General features: G+C 40.2%; 1 protein-coding gene across 1 annotated transcript in view; it reads left to right on the forward strand.

Annotated features, from left to right (window-relative positions):
• tmtc3 (transmembrane O-mannosyltransferase targeting cadherins 3) overlaps positions 1-19,264 on the forward strand; it is a 41,591-nt gene extending 22,327 nt beyond the window's left edge. The window contains exons 8-14 of the mRNA XM_026946647.3: positions 3,753-3,901; positions 5,149-5,269; positions 9,649-9,760; positions 10,543-10,646; positions 13,565-13,734; positions 14,763-14,989; positions 18,131-19,264. Coding sequence (XP_026802448.1) covers positions 3,753-3,901; positions 5,149-5,269; positions 9,649-9,760; positions 10,543-10,646; positions 13,565-13,734; positions 14,763-14,989; positions 18,131-18,966 — 1,719 coding nt within the window. The 3' untranslated portion in view covers positions 18,967-19,264. The remainder of the gene's footprint in view (positions 1-3,752; positions 3,902-5,148; positions 5,270-9,648; positions 9,761-10,542; positions 10,647-13,564; positions 13,735-14,762; positions 14,990-18,130) is intronic.
• The last annotated feature ends 405 nt before the right edge of the window (positions 19,265-19,669 follow it).

Raw genomic sequence — 19,669 nt, forward strand, 5'->3', positions numbered from 1 at the left:
TGTGTGTGTGTGTGTGTGTGTGTGTGTGTGTGTGTTTTTCCCCTTTGTTCTCCCCTTTTTGTCATAAAAGATTATATCTTCCTGCAGTGCTGGCTACATGTGTTTGACCCCTGACAGTTCCTGCAGTTGCACAAGTTCAGAATGTCACTGCTTCTCATCTTGTGTGTTCACGAGGACAAAACAAAAAAAGACGAGTTCAACTTTCTGATAATTTCTCGTGCGATAACATTCTAGGGAATTCATCATCTGGGTGTCTCCGTTGAACTTCCTTTCTCTGCTGGAAATCCGTTGACACAGAGAGACCACAAATCAGCATTAATGCACGACGTGCCAAAGTTCGCCATGGTCCATACTGTTAATACGCTCTCGACAGGTTGCATAAGGACGCTAATCTGTTTGGACTGGCCCCGGTTAGCCGTTCTCAAGATTCCCAGTGTTAGGACCCTGGACACTCAATCTTATCCAGTTGGCAGTTAATTTTACAGAATGTGTCTGTTCTCTGTACCAACATTACAGCACACAGCTTGAGAACCTGAAAGCTTTGATCGGAATCATTGTGTTGTTGTTTGTATTGGCCAGAGGTTTCTATTACAATAGGATAACTGTGAATTCGCACGGCCTTTCGCACCTAGGCGCATGTTTTTCGACTCTGTGAAATATGGAATCCGCCCTTCCTAACAACGATTTTAGTTTTGACGTCGTTTGAAGTCACCGCCAAGCCTGGTTTTCGCAATCCCCTTTAAAGACGGTGTCCGTTTAGATGAACGACCCGGTTATTGTAAATGAAAATGCAAGACGTTCCTGTCGTCTCGTGTAGTTCAGTAAACGTATAAATTTTGTGAGCACACTCTGTGCTGAAGGGTAAAATATGAGGGTAGGTTTTGCAACTGACAGCCATAACAAAGTGGGCTATTGATCAAAATGAGTTAAGCGAGTGTGCCAGGTGGAGCTTTTTTGCGAGGTGTTGTGAATAAAAACCTTTTAATCTCGTTTAATTCCATTCATCATCTAAGATGTGTGTATTTTCTGTGCAGTTTCTGCAACAGGTTAATTTCAGCTAAATAAATCAAAAGTGCAGGTTTCAACCTGTGAAAGAATTCATTTGACCTTAATCATCTACTCAGGTTAAGTTTATTCATACAGTTGTTCTTATAATTGTTCTCATGGCCCAGGTTTCAGACAAAGCTGCACAAATTTCGGAGTGATTAGCATTGAGGATGGCGCAGTCCTGTCTGAACAGGAACAATGAGAGCATTTTAGTGCGCCGCTGTACAGCACTCGGGCTGTTTGTGGCCTATTGCACTTGAAAGAGCTACTTCTTTGGCTAATCCCTGATTTGATTTAGGACCGCTGTTTCCGCTTCCTCTCCTAAATCGCTAGGCTCAAATGCAATTTCTATTGACCCTAATACTTACTGAGAGGAATACAGTGTGTAATCCGAGTCTGGTCTATAGTTACGGAGATGGTGAACTCGGCTACAGTGTAATGTTATGCAAACTGGCCCTGAAATTACTCGTTTGTGTGTGTGTGTGTGTGTGTATAGATTGAAAATGGGCTGAAAAGGTTTTGTGCTAGTGAATGCAGACTGCCAGGACTTATTCACACTTGTTTCGTGAGAGTCGAGTTCATAGACTAAGTATTGTCCAGAAGGGGTGGGCGATATGAAATATATACAGTGGAAATAAAAGTCTACACTCCTCAGTTAAAATTGCAGTTAAAAAAAAAAAAAGAAAGCAGGATAATGGCAGATTGTTTTCTACCTTTTGATATGATTTAGCAACCGACTGGATTCCAGTGAAAAACAAATAGAAACATTTTATTGGGGGGGGAAAAATTGTGTGCACACCCTTTTATAATGGGGCATGTGACTGTGCTCAGAATTAACCAACCGCATTCAAACTCATGTTCAAAAATGATTATCATGCCACTGGCATCAGTGAAGTGTTTCTGATTAACTCCAAATAAAGATCAGCTGTTTTCATAGAATTTTCCTGACATCTTGATTTCATCATTTCGATCAAGCCATGGTCGGCAAAAAGCTTAGAAAGCATGGGAAGGATCTCACTGTCGAGGGGTAACAGAAGAATTTGCAAAGCATTAGATGTGCCATACATGGAACGCCGTGAAGGCCATCATCAACAAGTGGAGAAAATGGGGCATAATGGTGACATCACCAAGAGTGGGGGTGGGGTGGGGGCATCCAAGCTCACCTAAATCACCCCAATGCGGCAAAATGAGGTATGGTCTGATGAGATCAAAAGTAGGTTTTTTTTAAAAAAATATATATATATTTGATGCAAAAACAAGACAGCTTCTAAGCCAAAGATCACCATACCCATGGTGAAGCGTGGTGGTGGCAGCATCATCCTATGGGGCTGCTTCTCTTCAGCTGGGACTGGGGCTTTGTTCAAGATAGAGTGAATCATGGATAGCTCCAAATACCAACCTGTTTCGGCACAAAACCTCCAGGCCTCTGTCAGACAGCTGAAGATTTCACCTTCCAGCACCATAACACCCCAAAGCACAAATCCAAGTCGACAAAGGAACAGCTTCAGAAGAAGATGATCAATGTTTTGGAGCGGCCCAGCAGAGCCCAGATCTAAATCCTGCCGAAAACCTGTGGAATGACTTGAAGAGGGCCGTGCACAGGAGCTCCTCTCGCAATGTGATGGATCTGGAACATTCTACCAAGGAAGAGTGGAATAAAATGCCAAATCACGATGTGCCAAGTTGGTAGACTCTTACCCAAGAACACTGAGTGCTGAATTACAAACAAAAGGTGCTTTAACAAAGTATTTGTTAAGGAGCGTGCGTAATTATGCAGCCAGGTTAAGGTAAGGGGTTTTTTTCCTCCAAAAAATATTTCTATGCGTCTTTTCTTTTTTTTTTTTTTTTTCTTTTTTTTTTTAATAAATAACACCTGCAATTTTAACAGGGGTGTGTAGACTTCTTTGTAACAGCCCTAGCAAAATGTTTGTTAAAGTACTCTGGAAAAAAAGGCTAAATATTTATAGAGTATCAAAATGATTTAATCTGTGTTTTTAACTTGCAGCGTGAGCGTTATGAGGCTTTAAAACCCTGCGGTTACCTTCAAATCGCAGTTTACGAGCTTTTATGAACTTATAGCACGGATGCCAGCACCTATAGTTTAACCGTAGTGTTTACAATACGGTGATTATAGGAGACACCTAAAAACCTTTTTTGATTTTCATTTTGTTAAGAACAGATGCAAATAAATTCACCCAGCGGGTCGCCAAAGGAGGAAGAGACGCAGGACTGAAATGTTTCCTAAGAGCGAAGGATTTTATTGGACTATGTTCACTGTGTTTAATGTTATATTCATGTGGTACTACTTAATTTTATTCTATTAGCCAGTGAATAATAGCAAATAAAAGCTCTGGGCAAATGGGATAACTTGGTTTTATTTATTTATTTATTTATTTTTTTTGGTGTGTGTGTATACACTACAGTGGTTTTAACGAGTTTGTTTTTTTTCCCCTCATTAAGGACTATGTCTCTAATAAATTCAAACAGATTGAAGTTCATGCACTACATATTTTAACATTTATTGCTGTTTGCGTTGAGCTGTCCCACCCTTTTCTCTCTCCCTGCTAGGATTTTCTTGTCAGCACTTACAGGATGTGAACTGTAGCCTGTGTCTAGCTGTGGAGGCTTAGAAAGGAAAAGTTTATGTATACGTAAGCATATGTAAACTGCCACTAATCCTGCTGACTCTGGTGTGTCTTTCTCAGGGTCTCTCTCTGATTGTTCTCCCGTTCATCCCAGCGTCCAATCTGTTCTTCCCCGTGGGCTTCGTGGTGGCCGAGCGCGTGCTTTACGTTCCCAGCATGGGCTTCTGTGTCCTGGTGGCTCACGGTTTCAAGAGCCTGGCATTGCGAGGGTAAATATATCAATTTATTAGTTTTAGGAAGAAAAGGCTTGTGTATTTTTATTTTATTTTGTGTTTATTTGCAAGTGCAGTAAGGAAAAGCTTCCCACATGACTCAGTCTTTTTGCTCAGCTTCTTGTACTTGTAATAGTAGTAGATTGTGTAAATAGGTCAAGAAAGTGGATAAACCATTTAACAAGACATCAACAAAATGAATAAGCAATAAAACAATAATCAAAAAAAAATGTGGTATGGTCTGATGAGACCAAAGTATTTCTTTTTTTTTTTTTTTTCTGAAGTACATGTTTCATGCAAAAACAAGACTTATCATGCAAAGATCATCATACCCATGGTGAAGCGTGGTGGTGGCAGCATCATGCTATGGGGCTGCTTCTCTTCAGCAGGGACTGGGGCTTTTGTCAAGATAGAGGGGATCATAGATAACTCCAGATACTGATCTGTTTTGGCACAAGGCCTCTGTTAGACAGCTGAAGATGAAGGAAACGAGAACGACCCAAAGCACAAGGCCAAGTCAGCAAAGGAACGGCTTCAGAAGATGCTGATCAACAAATAAATCTGAAACTAAAATGTGTAACTTCCAGACCTCCGCTTAGGAAAGACCAAACTCAACTTGGAATTCCTACTCGTAAAACACGGGATGGTCTCCTCAACCCTGCGGTCAGCAAGTGCCATTAAATCAAGTGAAGATGTCGGAAAGCTTAAAAGTTACTGCTTTACCTCTGACTGTTACAAAGCGCTCACACTGGAGACTCCTTCCATAAATGTCAAATAAATGTCTCCAAACAGAAAATGTCACCGTATCAACTATCTCAAACTTTTTTTTTTTTTATTTATTTAAGTGAACTAATATAAACCCGTGATATAAAGAGGAATAATCACCACGCACTGCACATATGATTCTTTTGACCATCAGAGTCTTAGCGTAGATCCCGACACACCGAACATCACGATGGGCACACAGGAAGTAAGATGGTTATCTGGGTAATTTGAAGCAGGATGGCTTGGGGTGCACATATTTTTCCACAGGCTACATTTTAATTTAATTCTTGAAATAAGCATTCAGATCCTGACAGAAATGACTGCGTAGAACCACAGCCCTTGTTAAACCCAATATTTACACTTGTTTTCAAAGTGCAGTTGATTCATATGGTTTTCATGACGAGAGGCGTGTTCTAGATAATAAAACACTATTTAAAATATTGTACCTCAGAGTGTATAATTCAACTTTCCTCCTCTAGGGCTCTGAAGAAAGTCTCCTGGTTGTTTATGGGCATTCTTCTAATGACGCACGCTGTGAAGACGTTCTACAGGACCTGGGACTGGGAGTCGGAGTACACCCTGTTCACCTCTGCCCTAAAAGTATGAATATCTTTAACCTGTCATTTAAAAAAAACCAAAAAAACATGCTATATCTACTTGAGGTTGCGTGGAAAAGTTGTACTTGTATTGCAGCCTTCGTTGGATAAATAACTGTATAGAAATGAGAATGAGAAATTTTTACTTTTTCTACTATACACTCTTTTTCAAAGTAAAGTTGATGTCAAATAGCTCAATAAGAAGTAAAGTTCTAGTATGTTAAATGAGAGAGAATTTCATTTGAAAATTTCATTCCATTTCCACTCCATACTAACTTCTACATTTACTTAATCTGACTTAATCTGTTCGTCTCCTGGGAAGTTGTAAAGAATTTAGGAAATAAGTTCTCGTGTTGATTATCTGCACCATCTACATCAGTCTCTGTCTCATCACCCGAGATGAAAGTCGCTCGCGGCGTTTACACGCGAACCTCATTGTCGTCTCGTCACTCTGTTCATGCTAACATCGTTGGAGAAAAAAATCGCTCAGTCATTTAAACATTTCGAATCTTTGTCCTCGGTCGTCTGTGTAAAGTGGGTAAGCGCTCTTCTTTGTTGTGATGATGATGTGACTGAGCAGGAACATGGCGGACATTTCGGTTACGCCGAACTGAACCGATTATGTCTGTCTTGCTGACTTGATGAGATCAAGTGTTAGACATCTGTAGGCAGGCAGACTGTTTTCACTGCTGTGTTTGTTAAACTGGCTCCTTACACAACATGATTTTTGCAGACAGACGCCAAGGAATTATTATAAATGAATAAATACACGTCCATTTTGTTTCGGTACATTTTTTTTAAAGTAGAGATATCAAAGTATATTCTTGGCAGGAATGCTCGTTTTCCTCAAAGCCTTATCATTATCATTATTATTATTATTATTATTATTATTATTATTATTTTTATTATTATTTTTTAAGCTGCTTGTCAATTCAGCTGCAGCAGCCCCTTACAAGATTTTCCCAGGCACGTTTTTATTTTTTTTTTTTTTTTCCCCCTTCCAGTGAGGTTTCTTCGGCCAAGCAAGGACACGGCAATATCACACAAGACCCAAAACCATATGTGAGAGAAATATGGTCTTGGTCAGCCTCCACGTGAATACTGAGTGCAGATTGATTGCCAAGAACATGATCTGACTCTGACTCGACCCAGGAAGTAAACGAAACAAGGCGTGTGTTTTGGGGTTTTGACACGTGAGGTGCAAAGTCAGGACTGGTGGATGATGGTGGAGGAGTTGGAGTGCTGCCAGAGCAAACGAGTATCATGAAGAATCCAAAAAAAAAAAAAAAAAAAAAAAAGCTAGATACAGTGCAGATGTATTTATATTTACTAGTGCTGGAAAACGAATACAATTTTTTAATCGCAATTAATCGCATAATTTTTCTGCGGTTAATCACGATTAATCGCATTGTTAAGCGTAAAATTAAATAATGAATTCGAAAGTAGTGTGTTGTGCACTTTTATTTTAAAAGTACTGCTATATGAACAAAAGTGCAATAACATTTGGTTTGCAAACGCTTTAAACAGATAAGGTGCTTTTTACAGCAGTATTCCCTTTACATAGGATCAGTTAAAGATTTTAATTTAAAATATTTCTTGTAAATCTCAACTTAAACATTAATGTCATTTAATTAAATATAAAACCAAAGCTATCTGCCACTGCCAGGGCATTAACGTTTAGTCTAGTTTGTTATAGAAAAACAAGTAATGCTCAGAGCCCAGAGCCCCGATCATAACATTATAACACCTTCAGAGCAACAGCTAGTTAACATTTATAAATGAACATGTTCTGAACATGTCAAGGAAGAGTTTTCAACTGAAAATGTCCGTGTAAATGTTCGGTACCTTTCTCCATTTTTCTGTTCCGGTTCTCCTGGTTCATGTGTGCGCTTCAGCAGTATTAGCCCCACCCCAAATGCTCTCATTGGTTGAGATGCGTGATGACGCCCATCCCACGCCAGTGCTAATCAACATCCCACCCTCTTGTGACCCATTGTTTGTCTGTGTGTGTGTTCAGAGCCAGTGAGCAACGGACTTTTGAAATAAAGTAGTAATTTAAAAAACTGTATTAATGCATGATAAAATAATTGTCGGTGTTAATTAATTAATGCGTTAACGCGATAATAACACGTTAACTTGCCCAGCCCTAATATTTACATATTATTATTATCATTATTAGTAGTAGTAGTATGTATTTTTACATTACATTTAAAAAAAAAAAAAACCAACTAATTTGGTGTAAGCAAATTAACTGCCTGATGACTGTAAATGTTACAACTGCATTTTTTTCCCCTAACAGTTGCTGTTGGCACTTAATGTCATGTATCTTGATATAATCAGGGGCATCCCTTGCTTTATGATGTCAGAGGTCAATCATCTAGGTCAGTGTGTACTATCAACCTATCAGAGCCATGTCTCCAGAGTGTCTGGCAGAGCTAGAGTATGACGCGCTAGCCTGCGACACACCAGCGGCATTACTGGCTGCACTCATTAACTCATTAACCTGGCTTTTTCATTTTGCTTTTAAAATGTTGTAAAAGGTTTACAGGTTTAGCAGAGTTTTATAAGGTCATCTTCATGAGGAAATATGGTCAAGATTAGACGTGCAAAAGCTTAATAGTAGGGGCTTAACGATACACTCTGCTCACGATTTGATTCACAGTACTGGCCCCACGATTCGATTCAATTCGATTTTCAGAATATTTTGAACAAAATTTGAATGAAGGAAAATTAGGACTGAAAAGACTCCTTTTTCATTTCTGAATGATAAACGACATTGTTTTGCATTGTTTTTGTCTATACAAAACTGAATAAATTAAAAAAAAATTGCTATGAACAGAGGTTTAATATTGTAAACAAAATGGAGTACAGCTTTAACCATATCTTAAAAATAAATAAATAAAATTATCAATTCTTCCAAAAATTTGATTGAACAACTAAAGTCTTTGACTGGGGGAAAATGACTGATTGAAACATAATGAGCCTGAAGCATCATTTTAACCTGAAATAGAGCTCCAAAGACGGCTAAAATGACAGACTTCCACAACCTCCTTCTCGGGTACTGTACATCGCAGGGGCATGGGGCTCATTTCAAAGCTACTGAAGAGCTCTTTCGAATGTGGCTGTGTAACTGTATCACATATAATGTGTGTTGGTTGTGGTGATCCAGAGCTGTTGGGCCCAGCGCTTGCTCATTATATTTAAACTCTATGGGTTGTGCAGTTTGGGACCTGTGGTGTTCCAACAGTGCATTTGCATTAGATTCGTAATTAATAGAGTGCTGATTCCCAAGCACATCATCAAATTTTTGCATCGTGATGCATTATTACACCCCTACTTAATAGTATTAACCCTAACTCTATGCATTTTATAACCATGGCTTTCTGTTTTTTCCCAATACGTCTTTCACCAAATCCAATCAGTGATGATGTTGTTCTAACTAGGTACTTATATCGAGTGTCGGTGTAATATGTTGCTCGTTTATTCTTACTTGTAAAAAAAATCGCTTAGATACCAACATGTGATTTATTTTATTAGGTAAACCTGTGTACCTGCAATTCATTATTCGTGCAATTATCCAATCATGTTGCAGCAGTGCAGTTTATAAAATTGTGCAAATACAGGTGAAGAGCTTCAGTAAATGTTCACACTGAACATCAGGATGGGGAAAATGGGATGTTTGTCCATGTTCACTGAATCTGTCCACTGTAGCCTCATTCCTGCTCTTGGCTGACAGGAGCAGAACCCAGTGTAGTCTTCTGCTGTTGTTGAACCATTCCCCCTGCTTTTCTGCTCACCACGGTTGTAAAGAGTGATTATTTTAGATACTGTAGAACCTGTCTGGCCATTCTCCTCTCTCTTCAAGGTTCAGTAAGGTGTTTCTGCCTGCAGAACTGGATTTTTTTTTTGTTTTGTTTTTTTGTCGCGCCATTCTGTGTAGCACATTCTGAAATACTCAAACCAGCTCATCTGGCGCCTACAACCATTCCACAGATCATGTTTTTTTTCTTTTTCTTTTTCTTTTTTTTTTTTTTCCCTTTCTCTCCCCCCCATTCACAATTCAAGGTGCTTGTTTTTTTTTTTTTGACCACACTCGCTGATACTGCTCTGCACTCACACTCACTGCTCACTCTCTATTAAATATTCTGTTTTGGACATAAAATCTTAAACATCAAACTCTGCACAAAGAGTTCATTGCAAGCAGCACGCAGCAGCAACTAAATAAAATGTTCCGTGATGCCCCTGATTTGATCAATACTAAGTAGATTAGTCATTTCTGCATCAACAAAAACCAAATAACCAAGTTCTCATACTCATATTACTCATATGAATGTCTTCGCCTAGTATAGCCTTGATGTGTAACCCAAAATTGCCTTTCTCCAGGTGAACAAGAACAATGCAAAACTCTGGAACAATGTCGGCCACGCTTTGGAGAACCAGAACGATTATGAGCGAGCGCTCAGATATTTCCTCCAGGCTACAAGAGTACAACCAGGTATGAGTCATGAGTGAGTGCTTGCACACAACACCTACAGCGCTGACTGAGGAACATTTAAAGCACAAACCATTAAAAGCAGCTGATGAGTTTATAGTCGTGTCGGGTTTAGGCGCGTTACCTGCATGACCTTGGGCTAACTCCGTGTCCTTGGGCTGACTGCATCATTTATTATTTGTGAAATTTGAATAGAAGTAAACTCATCTCAATCAAAGTCAAGCATCTGTGATGTTTTTGGATCACGCCTGTTGTGATTTTGGCGACATGGCTGCGAACAGCATCCAGCATCGTAGATAAGTTAAACAACAAACAGACGGCCTTGTTTGAAGTTCACAGGATCTTAGAAAAGCACGGTTTATCTTTTCTAGCTCAGATGTATCTATCTGAGAGCATAGTTACGTTTTACAGCTTCTCCGTTGCCAGTATACACACATTAGCCACTTCGCACATGGTGTCCGGGTTGTTGTTGTAAGTTAGTGTTTCATCACCCGTCCGTGTTTTTCTAAGATTCTATACTTCTGCATCAGTTTGCTTTTCATAACACTGGGGTTCACAGGCACATACTGTTATCAGTTTCCCACTGAGCTGCGAAGACAGACGTATTCTGTCCCGTGATTTAAGAATGCTCACCATATCGCTGGGTTTATCTGTCATTGTCTTATCACTACACAATCCAAGTGTGGCAGAAAATCTGGTGGTGGGGGGCGGGGTGTGTCACGGGATTGTGTCACGGGATTGTCACAGTATCTGGTTTGCTTGACAATTTTGTTTGGATTTTGTAGACGATATCGGTGCCCACATGAACGTTGGAAGAACTTACAAGAATCTCAATCGATCCAAAGAGGCTGAAGAAGCATATCTGGTTGCAAAATCTCTTATGCCACAGGTATGAGATGAAATCATTTTTAAGGAGAACACACACACTGAGACTGATTTTTATTTTAAAAAAAAAATAAATAAATATATATATATATATATATATATATATATATATATATATATATATATATATATATATATATATATATATATGAGGTTGTTAAACACATTTAACAAAAAAAAAAAAAAACAGATTCTCATGCTCATTTTCCTGTTACAGCATTACAGCAATGGCGTCTAGGTCAGACAGGCTTTATTAACGTACTCAAAAGTTAGCATCCCCTCTGACATGCTAGATCTGTTTCACGGGTTCTGACATTTTAAATTGTGTAAATAAATTACACAACCCCTCTCAGCATAGGTTTATTTTATGAAAATAATCCAACCATTATAATATTAGCCACATTATTTAAATGGCTACAATAATATTATGGATGTTTAACAGAGCCGTAGAGCTTTTCTTTTTTTTCCCTCCAGAACATTCCAGTCACAGAACATTAAATTCAGGTTGGCTTTATTTATAGACCGTCGACTTTTTTTTTTTTTTTTTTTTTTTTTTTTTGGTAAGTAATTGAGGATGGAATTAAACCTTACACATGTTGCAGAATGTGCAGTGCTGCCTTGTTTTTGTTGGTTTTTCCTTATTTTTCTTAATTTATTTTCACGTTTTTTATTTTATTAACAGACGTTAGGATGCACAGCTGTGTATATGACAGTAAAAATCTTGAATCTTAAATCAAATAACTCTAAGAAATCAATAATAAATAAGCTTTTATAAGGCTGGGTTTTGATTTTCACCAAAAAAAATAAAAAATCACAGACCTCCTGGCTATGATATATCTGGATTTCTTTGAATGTGCCTGATTCTCTCAAGCAGTTTGCAATCCAATAAAGATCTTTCGCATGACCTTAAACAAAAATTATTGCCCTTTTAGTGAGCTGGAGGAAGAAATAAAAAGATAATTAACATTCTTTGGGTGGCCATACCAAAAAGTGAAAGAAAATATCATCTTTATTTCACTATCTTACCATATGTCTTTTTCAACGTTTAATGAAGGAACGTCTCTTAAAAACCAAACTCGCACTGAATGTCTTGTTAAGGGTATGTAAACTTTTGCACTCAGTTCTCTGCCTAAAAGCACTTAAACGTCAGGTGTTTGAATCAAGTCTGAGCTTGTGTACCCCTTGTTCAGAAAACTTAATGACAACTTTCATAACTCATCAAATAATTGTCAGAGCTGTGTGAGCTCGGTTAAATAGCGTTGTAAAAACCAGATCTCGATGAATTTAATAACACGTTAAAGCAGTAGAACAAAGGCCAAAAGAAGGTTCCTGTCAGAAGATTGGTGTACAGTGTAGTGATGAGCAGACTCTTGGCAGGCAAGCTAACAAACAAAACGTCCGCCAGGATAAATAATGTATTACTCCCTATCAGTTGTGAAATTTGGCCTCACAGAAATTAGGCGTAAAGGCGTGGGAGACTGATTTAGACATTATAACAGCAGCATTGTGGCTGGACTAATTGTGTAATTCTCATGACAACAGTCATGCCTTTGTTCCCGTCCTAATGTCATTGGCCTCTTGTTCTGCCACGGGGTGTAATATTTCTTTAAAAAAAAAAAAAAAAGTCTCTATAGAATCTTCATGGCGAACTCCGTGTCCTGAAGATCTGTCCTGTTTAACTCTTCACCTCCTCTGACTGTTTTTATGACTGCGGTTTATGATAACTTGAAAGAATCTGTACTAATGAGTAACAAGGAAGAAAAGACTTTGAAGATCCCGCATCAGCGTGCATTCTGATGTGAATCTGTATACCAGGTAAGCCCTAGTTTAGATACATAAACCTTATCAGTGCCTAACGGTATAGTCAGGTGTTTAGCACCTAAACTACATGATCAAAGAATTATACAGAGTGCAGGTGGTGTGTAAAGTGCAAGACAATCAGTAATTCAAAAACACACAAAAAAAACCAGCCAATGCACAAAACAGGATGAGTATACAGTAAAGAAAAGGGCAGAAAAATCTGCTAGGTGAATATCGCCTCTATGATGTCCTGTTAGGAACAGCTAGCAGGATTTTTTTTTTTTGTATAAAATTATACTTGAGTAGTTTTAATTAAATGGGAGTTTACTGTTATGGTTATCAACAGCAAGAGCAGAAATCTAAATTATAAAAACAAGTCATCTGAGAGATTTCCACTATGCCAAGAAGTCTATGAAGTCTGTGTTTCATCTTGTCAGCAGGTTTTGATTCGTTTTTTTCCCTAACCATACAACAAAAAGTTTCGGGTGCAAGACGGCTTAATATGTTAATGTGTTTGTTCTAATACGTTTTTGCTTGTATAGTGACGGCTCATTCAAAGGGACTCGATGTACGTAAGATGCGCCACACAAATATTTAAAAAAAAAATAAAACACCAACAAAGCGTTCATCAAATCGTCCAGCGATCTCGAGTAAAATAACACCATGTAGTTGATGATATGATGAAGTTTGCAGTGAGGAGAAGTTTAACATTCATGAAACGAGTCTCCAGTTTCATCACTTTATAACAGTCAATAACAGTCATTCTGACATGATCAGATCAGAGGAGTTTGCCCCTTTTTTCTCTATAACTTCAAGAAAGAGAGACTTAAACGCGATGCACTAAACGTAAATTTAAATGGATAAAAAAAGTACAGCTTGTTGTTCTGTAATAAATAAATAAATAAATAAATAAATAGTTGTGTTATAAAGGTAATAGAACACTTTGTTATTGGAAAATAATCTACTTCATGGTGGTAATAGTAACTCCACCTCATCACCCTACCCTGTCACTGATTATTTTCCTATAACAGCACACCCCACTGTGTTTTATTCCTTACTTATGTAGTATGTTGGCTTGTATCAGTCAGCATCATGACCTAAAGCTATTTGTCTTCTTTCCAGGTAATTCCAGGAAAGAAGTATGCGACTCGCGTAGCCCCTAACCACCTGAATGTGTATATCAACCTAGCAAACCTGATCCGAGCCAACGACTCGCGGCTGGAGGAAGCGGACCAGCTGTACAGGCAAGCCATCAGCATGAGGCCCGACTTCAAACAAGCCTACATCAGCAGGTGAACCACAGAGCTGTGACATCAGCATGGAGCTCGTTTATTACGTACTACAGCTTCATTTACACTCACATGTCTCACAGACCTGCTTTGTAGTGTCTGGGAAAGACACATTCAGGAACACTGCTTGCAGAAATGGGATAATTAGTATTTGGGAATTCGCCAAGTAGCTTTCCATTGGAAAATAAGAAGAATAGATGGCTCTAAGGCAAAGTGGGCCTAATTTCTCATGAGCTTCCGCTGTTCATCACGTTTAAAATACACGTCAGTGTGATTTTTGAAATTCATGACAGGATTCTTGCCTTCAATTGCTGAGCGTGCTCAGGATCATGGCTAGGCACGCACATACAGTTTCAGTGTTTGTGTAAACAACTATTCAAGCAACAAAAAACTACCTTTTATACCACAGGGCTGTTAAATTCTCGATTCTGATTGGTTCATTTTCTATAACGGCAGCTCTCAGAGTAGTTCTGGCTCCAAGGCAAATCACAGGTTTATACTGATGCGCTTGTTCTAATGTATTATTGTTTCTATAGTAACAGGGACCTATATGGCAGACAGATTTTTTTTTTTTTTAAAGTATGTAATCATTGATATGGTAAGGCTTTTTTGTGAGGAGATGTTTATTGAGCATTTTTGGAAGGAGTCTCCAGTGTCAGTGCTCTGTAACAGTCAGAGGTAACTTTTCCGACATCTTCAGAGGCTGGTAGTCGTTCTTTGGAACGAGTGCTATAACGCAAGTTGTTTCACATACAAATGTAACTGTAACTGGATAAAAATTGTAGTGGCTGTTGTGGTATAAGAGGAATAGAACACTTCAGGACATGCTGTTATAGGAAACTAATCCACTTCAGGGTTGTAACAGTAACTCCGATTCATCACTGATTATTTTCCAATAATGTATTATTCATTAGGTATAACATATATATTTTATCATATAAACAAATTATTTTATATCTGTTTTTTTTTTTATTGTTTTTGAAGCCCTGGTGCTGTTTAAGAATTGTATTTCTCCGTATGATTATGTGCAGAGGTGAACTCCTGCTGAAGATGAACAAGCCCAGCGAGGCAAAGGACGCCTACTTGCGCGCGTTAGAGCTGGACCATACCAACGCTGATCTGTGGTACAACCTGGCCATCGTTAACATCGAGATGAAGGATCCTTCGGAAGCGCTGAGGAACTTCAACCGAGCGCTGGATCTCAACCCACGTCACAAACTTGCCCTTTTCAACTCGGCACTGCTAATGCAGGAATCCGGTGGGTGCGACTTCTTAAGAAAAATTCTTTGCACAAGCATTTAATCTCGATCAGTGTGAAACTACACTAAAGTTCATGTTAAACATTTCAAAAATGCCAATCATGAGAAATGTTACCACACTTCATTTTCCAGTATGAGTTTTTCAAGAGATTTTTACCAACAGCTCTTCATAATGTAGGTCCGTGCGTCTGTACTTGATTCGTGGAATATTTAAGAATGCTTAAGTGTCGGATTATTATGATGTCGTTAGCTTTCATTTAATTGGAAGCTCATCGTGGCCTTTAGACCGCACACTGGCAGCACCCAGAGCGGCTAATTAAAATAAAATAAGTGTAATTTTTGCGTGACGGGGTTGTGGTTTCAAGCTAGAAACAATACGAAATACAATATTCGTGTCCGTAAGTTACACAGTAGCTAAGCAGGTGACTTTCTGACTTTGTAAGAGTAACGAACTTCATTTGATTATTTGTATAATAGTTACAGTTAATTGCACTTTATGGGCAGTCGTGGCCTAATGGTTAGAGTCTCGGAGTAGGTCGTGGGTTCGAGTCTCAGGTCTGGCAGGGATTGTAGGTGGGGGGAGTGAATGACCAGCGCTCTCTCCCACCCTCAATACCACGACTGAGGTGAGACCCTTGAGCAAGGCACCGAACCCCCAACTGCTCCACGGGCGCCACAGCAAAAAAGACTGCCCACTGCTCCGGGTGTGTGTTCACGCTGTGTGTGTGTTCACTACTGTGTGTGTGCACTTGGATGGGTTAAATGCAGAGCACAAATTCCCGGTATGGGTCACCTTACTTGGCTACACGTCACTTCACTTCACTAATGAGTTTGAAAGTATTATATGAAATGCAATACATGAACCCAACTATTATTGGGCGGTTAGTTATTGGACTCGGGGTTCAGTGCCCTTGTGGGGATCAAAACAAAACAGCGCAGGTTGGACGTAACAGTCAAGATGAGATCTCCTGACTTTTAAAACATTGCTGTGGCACACACAAGCCCAGTCCTCTCATTAGATTGCCTGCAGTGATACTTTTATAACAGTTTGTATAACAGATAAATAGTGATTTGTTAAGCTCAGTTTTAATCTTTAAATAAGAGTGTGGATTGTGTACAAAGAAAAAAAGTTTGAGAAGTATTTTGCTGTCTGTGAGAAGGTGTCTGAGAATGGTGGTGAACCAGCGAACGAGTCACCGCGTGCTTCATATACATTCGACCTGTGTGTTTTATCACACACTCTGGAATGCAGCCGGAACACAAGCTTTCACCTCGTGAGATTTATGATTTCAATAGGTGAAAAGCAGGATGGATTATTATGTTACGGGGATGCATTTGGCTTTTATGAGTTTGTCACTTAGTGTATTTACACACCCACCCTACAGTAATGCTTCTTTTGTGTGTCGGTTTGTACAGGAGGTGTACAAGAGCTATTTTCTTCATTCAGTTACAAGTATGTGGGTGGAATTGGGAGTGGTCCTTCAGGGTAAATAAACTTGCCACCCGTTAGTTTGCAGACCTGTGTTGCTCTCGCAGGAGGGAAAAAAAAAGTCAGGTGACCTTTCGAATAATCAGTAACCAGTAACTGGTACTTTTTTTTTTTTTTTTTTTGAGGTGTACAGAGAGGGGATTTCATTTCTTTTTAACTCCCTTCGTAAACAAAGAAGCTACCAGAATATTCCAGGCCACCTTTGAGTTTAGGGTCATTTATGGTTTGACTGTAAGCCAAAATTGGCCCAACTGCAAGCTGTTGAGATTTTTTGTGCCGTTTGAAATTTGTGCATTTTAACTTTTGGCACAAAGTGTCCTGGTTCATATGATGCCTAAGGGTGCTTTCACACCTATTATTGCATTTGTTGAGTCTGAATCAGAGAGAATTTGATTTATTTCCTTCCTGGTTTGGGTTGTGTTTACAGTGAACCTACTGAACGACTAAATGAACCAAAAAAAGTTTCGTAGAGCACTGAAAACGTCCTTATGAAACTCTTTTGTTCATTGGTCAGAAATACAGCAGTGATAAAAGTTGACTGAACCTTTTCCAAGTGCACGCAGAAATTTAAAAAAAAAAAAAAAAAAAGGGCTCCCGAGTGGTGTAACAAAAAGTGTTCACCCTATCGTTGAGAGTTTAAATCCCAAATATGTCACAGCCATCCATTGCTCTCTGGGTGGGAGGGGAATACTCTCTCTCCCCTGTCAATCACAGGGACACTAGCCAATCGTGCGTATCCGTGAGCTCTGTATGAGGAAGAGGGCGGATAGCACTTTCTTCAGAGTGTATTCTGCTGCAGTGTGCAGTATGAGCAGCAGTTCAGAAAGAATGCAGTTGGCTGGATTCATGTCTCGGAGGAAATACATGTTAGCCTTCACTCTCCCTGTATGGTAGCTGGAGAGACCTGGCTGGTGGGCCAACCAGAGCATGGACAACTCTGAGCCAGTGCTGAAATATGATTAAATAATTATATAAACAGATTTATAACCTTTTTTTATATTGCATTCAGAGTTTATTTTCTCCTTTTGCTCATCAGTCAGCATATGCAGAGCACATGGGCTTTCTGCTGTGCCACAGCTCTGTCCTTTGGCTCAGTTTTTGCCTCGCGGCTCAATCTAGCACCACGCATCTACAAAAAAAATGCAGCGCCCCAAAACACACAGCGTGTTCAGTTCAGCTCCAGCAGTTGAAACGATTCAGATTAGATCTGCTTTCTCACAGTCGAACAGCTGAGACCAGCTCGCTCAGCTGCTCTTAAATCGGTTGTTTTGGTGCACATGTGTGTGTGGTTACTGTTTTCTCACTTACCTAAACTTCCACACCGGGGGGGAGAACACGCCGGGGTTCCATTCAAACACATTAGACACTGCATGTGTGAAAGATCGGGTCTCACAAAAGCTAAACTGCGGATGTTTACCAGCTGCCATTTTTGTCATATTTCCATGGTGATATGTGGGCCAGATGAATGAAGTCAGTACGGACTAGCACTAGGCTGTCTGGGCGGGGTTTCAGGGTTGAGCGACCTTATTCAAGGGCGTATCAAATATGCTTTGGAAGTTGTTTTTTTTTTTTTTGAAATGACAAATCTCTCGCACAGAAAGTTACCCACTATCATTAATTGAATGTTGTTGCTGGTGTTCTTGTGCCGTAGGTGAGGTCAAGCTTCGCCCTGAAGCAAACCGCCGCTTCCTGAGCTACGTGGAGGAGGAACCCAACGATGCCAACGGCTACTTCAACCTGGGCATGCTGGCCATGGATGCTGAGGAAAATGAAGCGGCGGAACGCTGGATGCGCAAAGCCATCGCGCTGCAGCCTGGCTTCCGCAGTGCCCTGTTCAACCTGGCGCTGCTGCTGGCGCAGGGGAAGCGTGAGCGAGATGCACTGGCAGTGCTGGACGAGCTGCTGCACCACCACCCTGAGCACTCCAAGGGCCTTATCCTGAAAGGCGACATTCTCATGAACCAGCTGAAGGACACTCGCGGCGCACGGGAAGCCTTCGAGCGCATCCTGCGTTCTGACCCGGGAAACGTTCAGGCCAAGCACAACCTGTGTGTGGTGTACTTTGAGGAGCGTCAGCTGGCACGGGCGGAGCAGTGTCTGCAGGAGACGCTGGCCATGGCACCGCACGAGGAGTACGTACAACGCCACCTCGCCATCGTCCGCGCCAAAATGGCCGCCATGAGTGCCGCCGGAAAGCCACTGGCACCAGCAGAGGGGGCTGAGGTACCGGCAAAACAGCAGAAGCAGGCTGAGAGAGAGGAAGAGGAGGATGCAGTGGGAGCAGGGGAAGAGGCAGGGGGAGAGAAGAATTTGCGGAAATCCTCCCACGCTGAAAACTCCAGCGGCCGGGAGAAGAAGCTGGACGCCGGCCAAGCCGGCAAGCGGACTAAGAGCAAATCCACGCAAGAGATTAAAGACATAGAAAAGAAAAGGGAGGCGGCGTTAAAGAGACTGGAGGAGATCGAGCGCATATTAAGCAGTGATTAACCTTGTTTTTTTTTTAACTGCCTCCAGACTACTTTTATAGATCTATTTAAAGCACAGGGAGGAGGATTTGTGAGGTTTCCAAAACAAGAGATTGTTTATGCATTCGTTTGAGAACACGGGTGTTTTGGGTTTGAATTGGCTTTTTAATGTGAGGCAGAGTCACGCTTCTTGTGACTTTTGAGTACAAATCAGGTGAGCAATCCTGAGTTAGGAGAAAAGCACAAAATTAGGTACTTTTTTTAATGACTTAAAGATCCTGAATGCCTAAGTGCTATCTATATGTGTATATATGTATTTTTTTAAATGAAAAAAGTGTATTTTATTGGGATTTACATTTTTTGAATCACTGGATCAGTCGGTAAGAAGCTCGGGAGACAGTATTCACATTTCCACAGCCAGTTAGGTACGGCAATCATTAAAAACCAGACAATTTAAGGAAGTGACGGCGTGAGTGCTCAGCGCCTACTTCCTTTCCAGTGACGCCTTTTTCCTCACCTACTCGCCTGCTGTTCCTCCACTCCCTCGTGTTGTGGTGTCAAGGCTTTAATTATATCACTCTGATATCATCGGGGGATGTTGATGTCATGGCTCGGGGTCGTCGCTTCTCTCGTACTCTTGTTAGTAGCTTTTGAGTCGTGACCCGGATTTCTTGCGGACTTTTTCTCGCTGGACTCAAATAGAAAACCCAGTCAGACGCAGAGGA

Source organism: Pangasianodon hypophthalmus, chromosome 7 (assembly GCF_027358585.1).
Source record: "Pangasianodon hypophthalmus isolate fPanHyp1 chromosome 7, fPanHyp1.pri, whole genome shotgun sequence".
Taxonomy (NCBI): Eukaryota; Metazoa; Chordata; class Actinopteri; order Siluriformes; family Pangasiidae; genus Pangasianodon; species Pangasianodon hypophthalmus.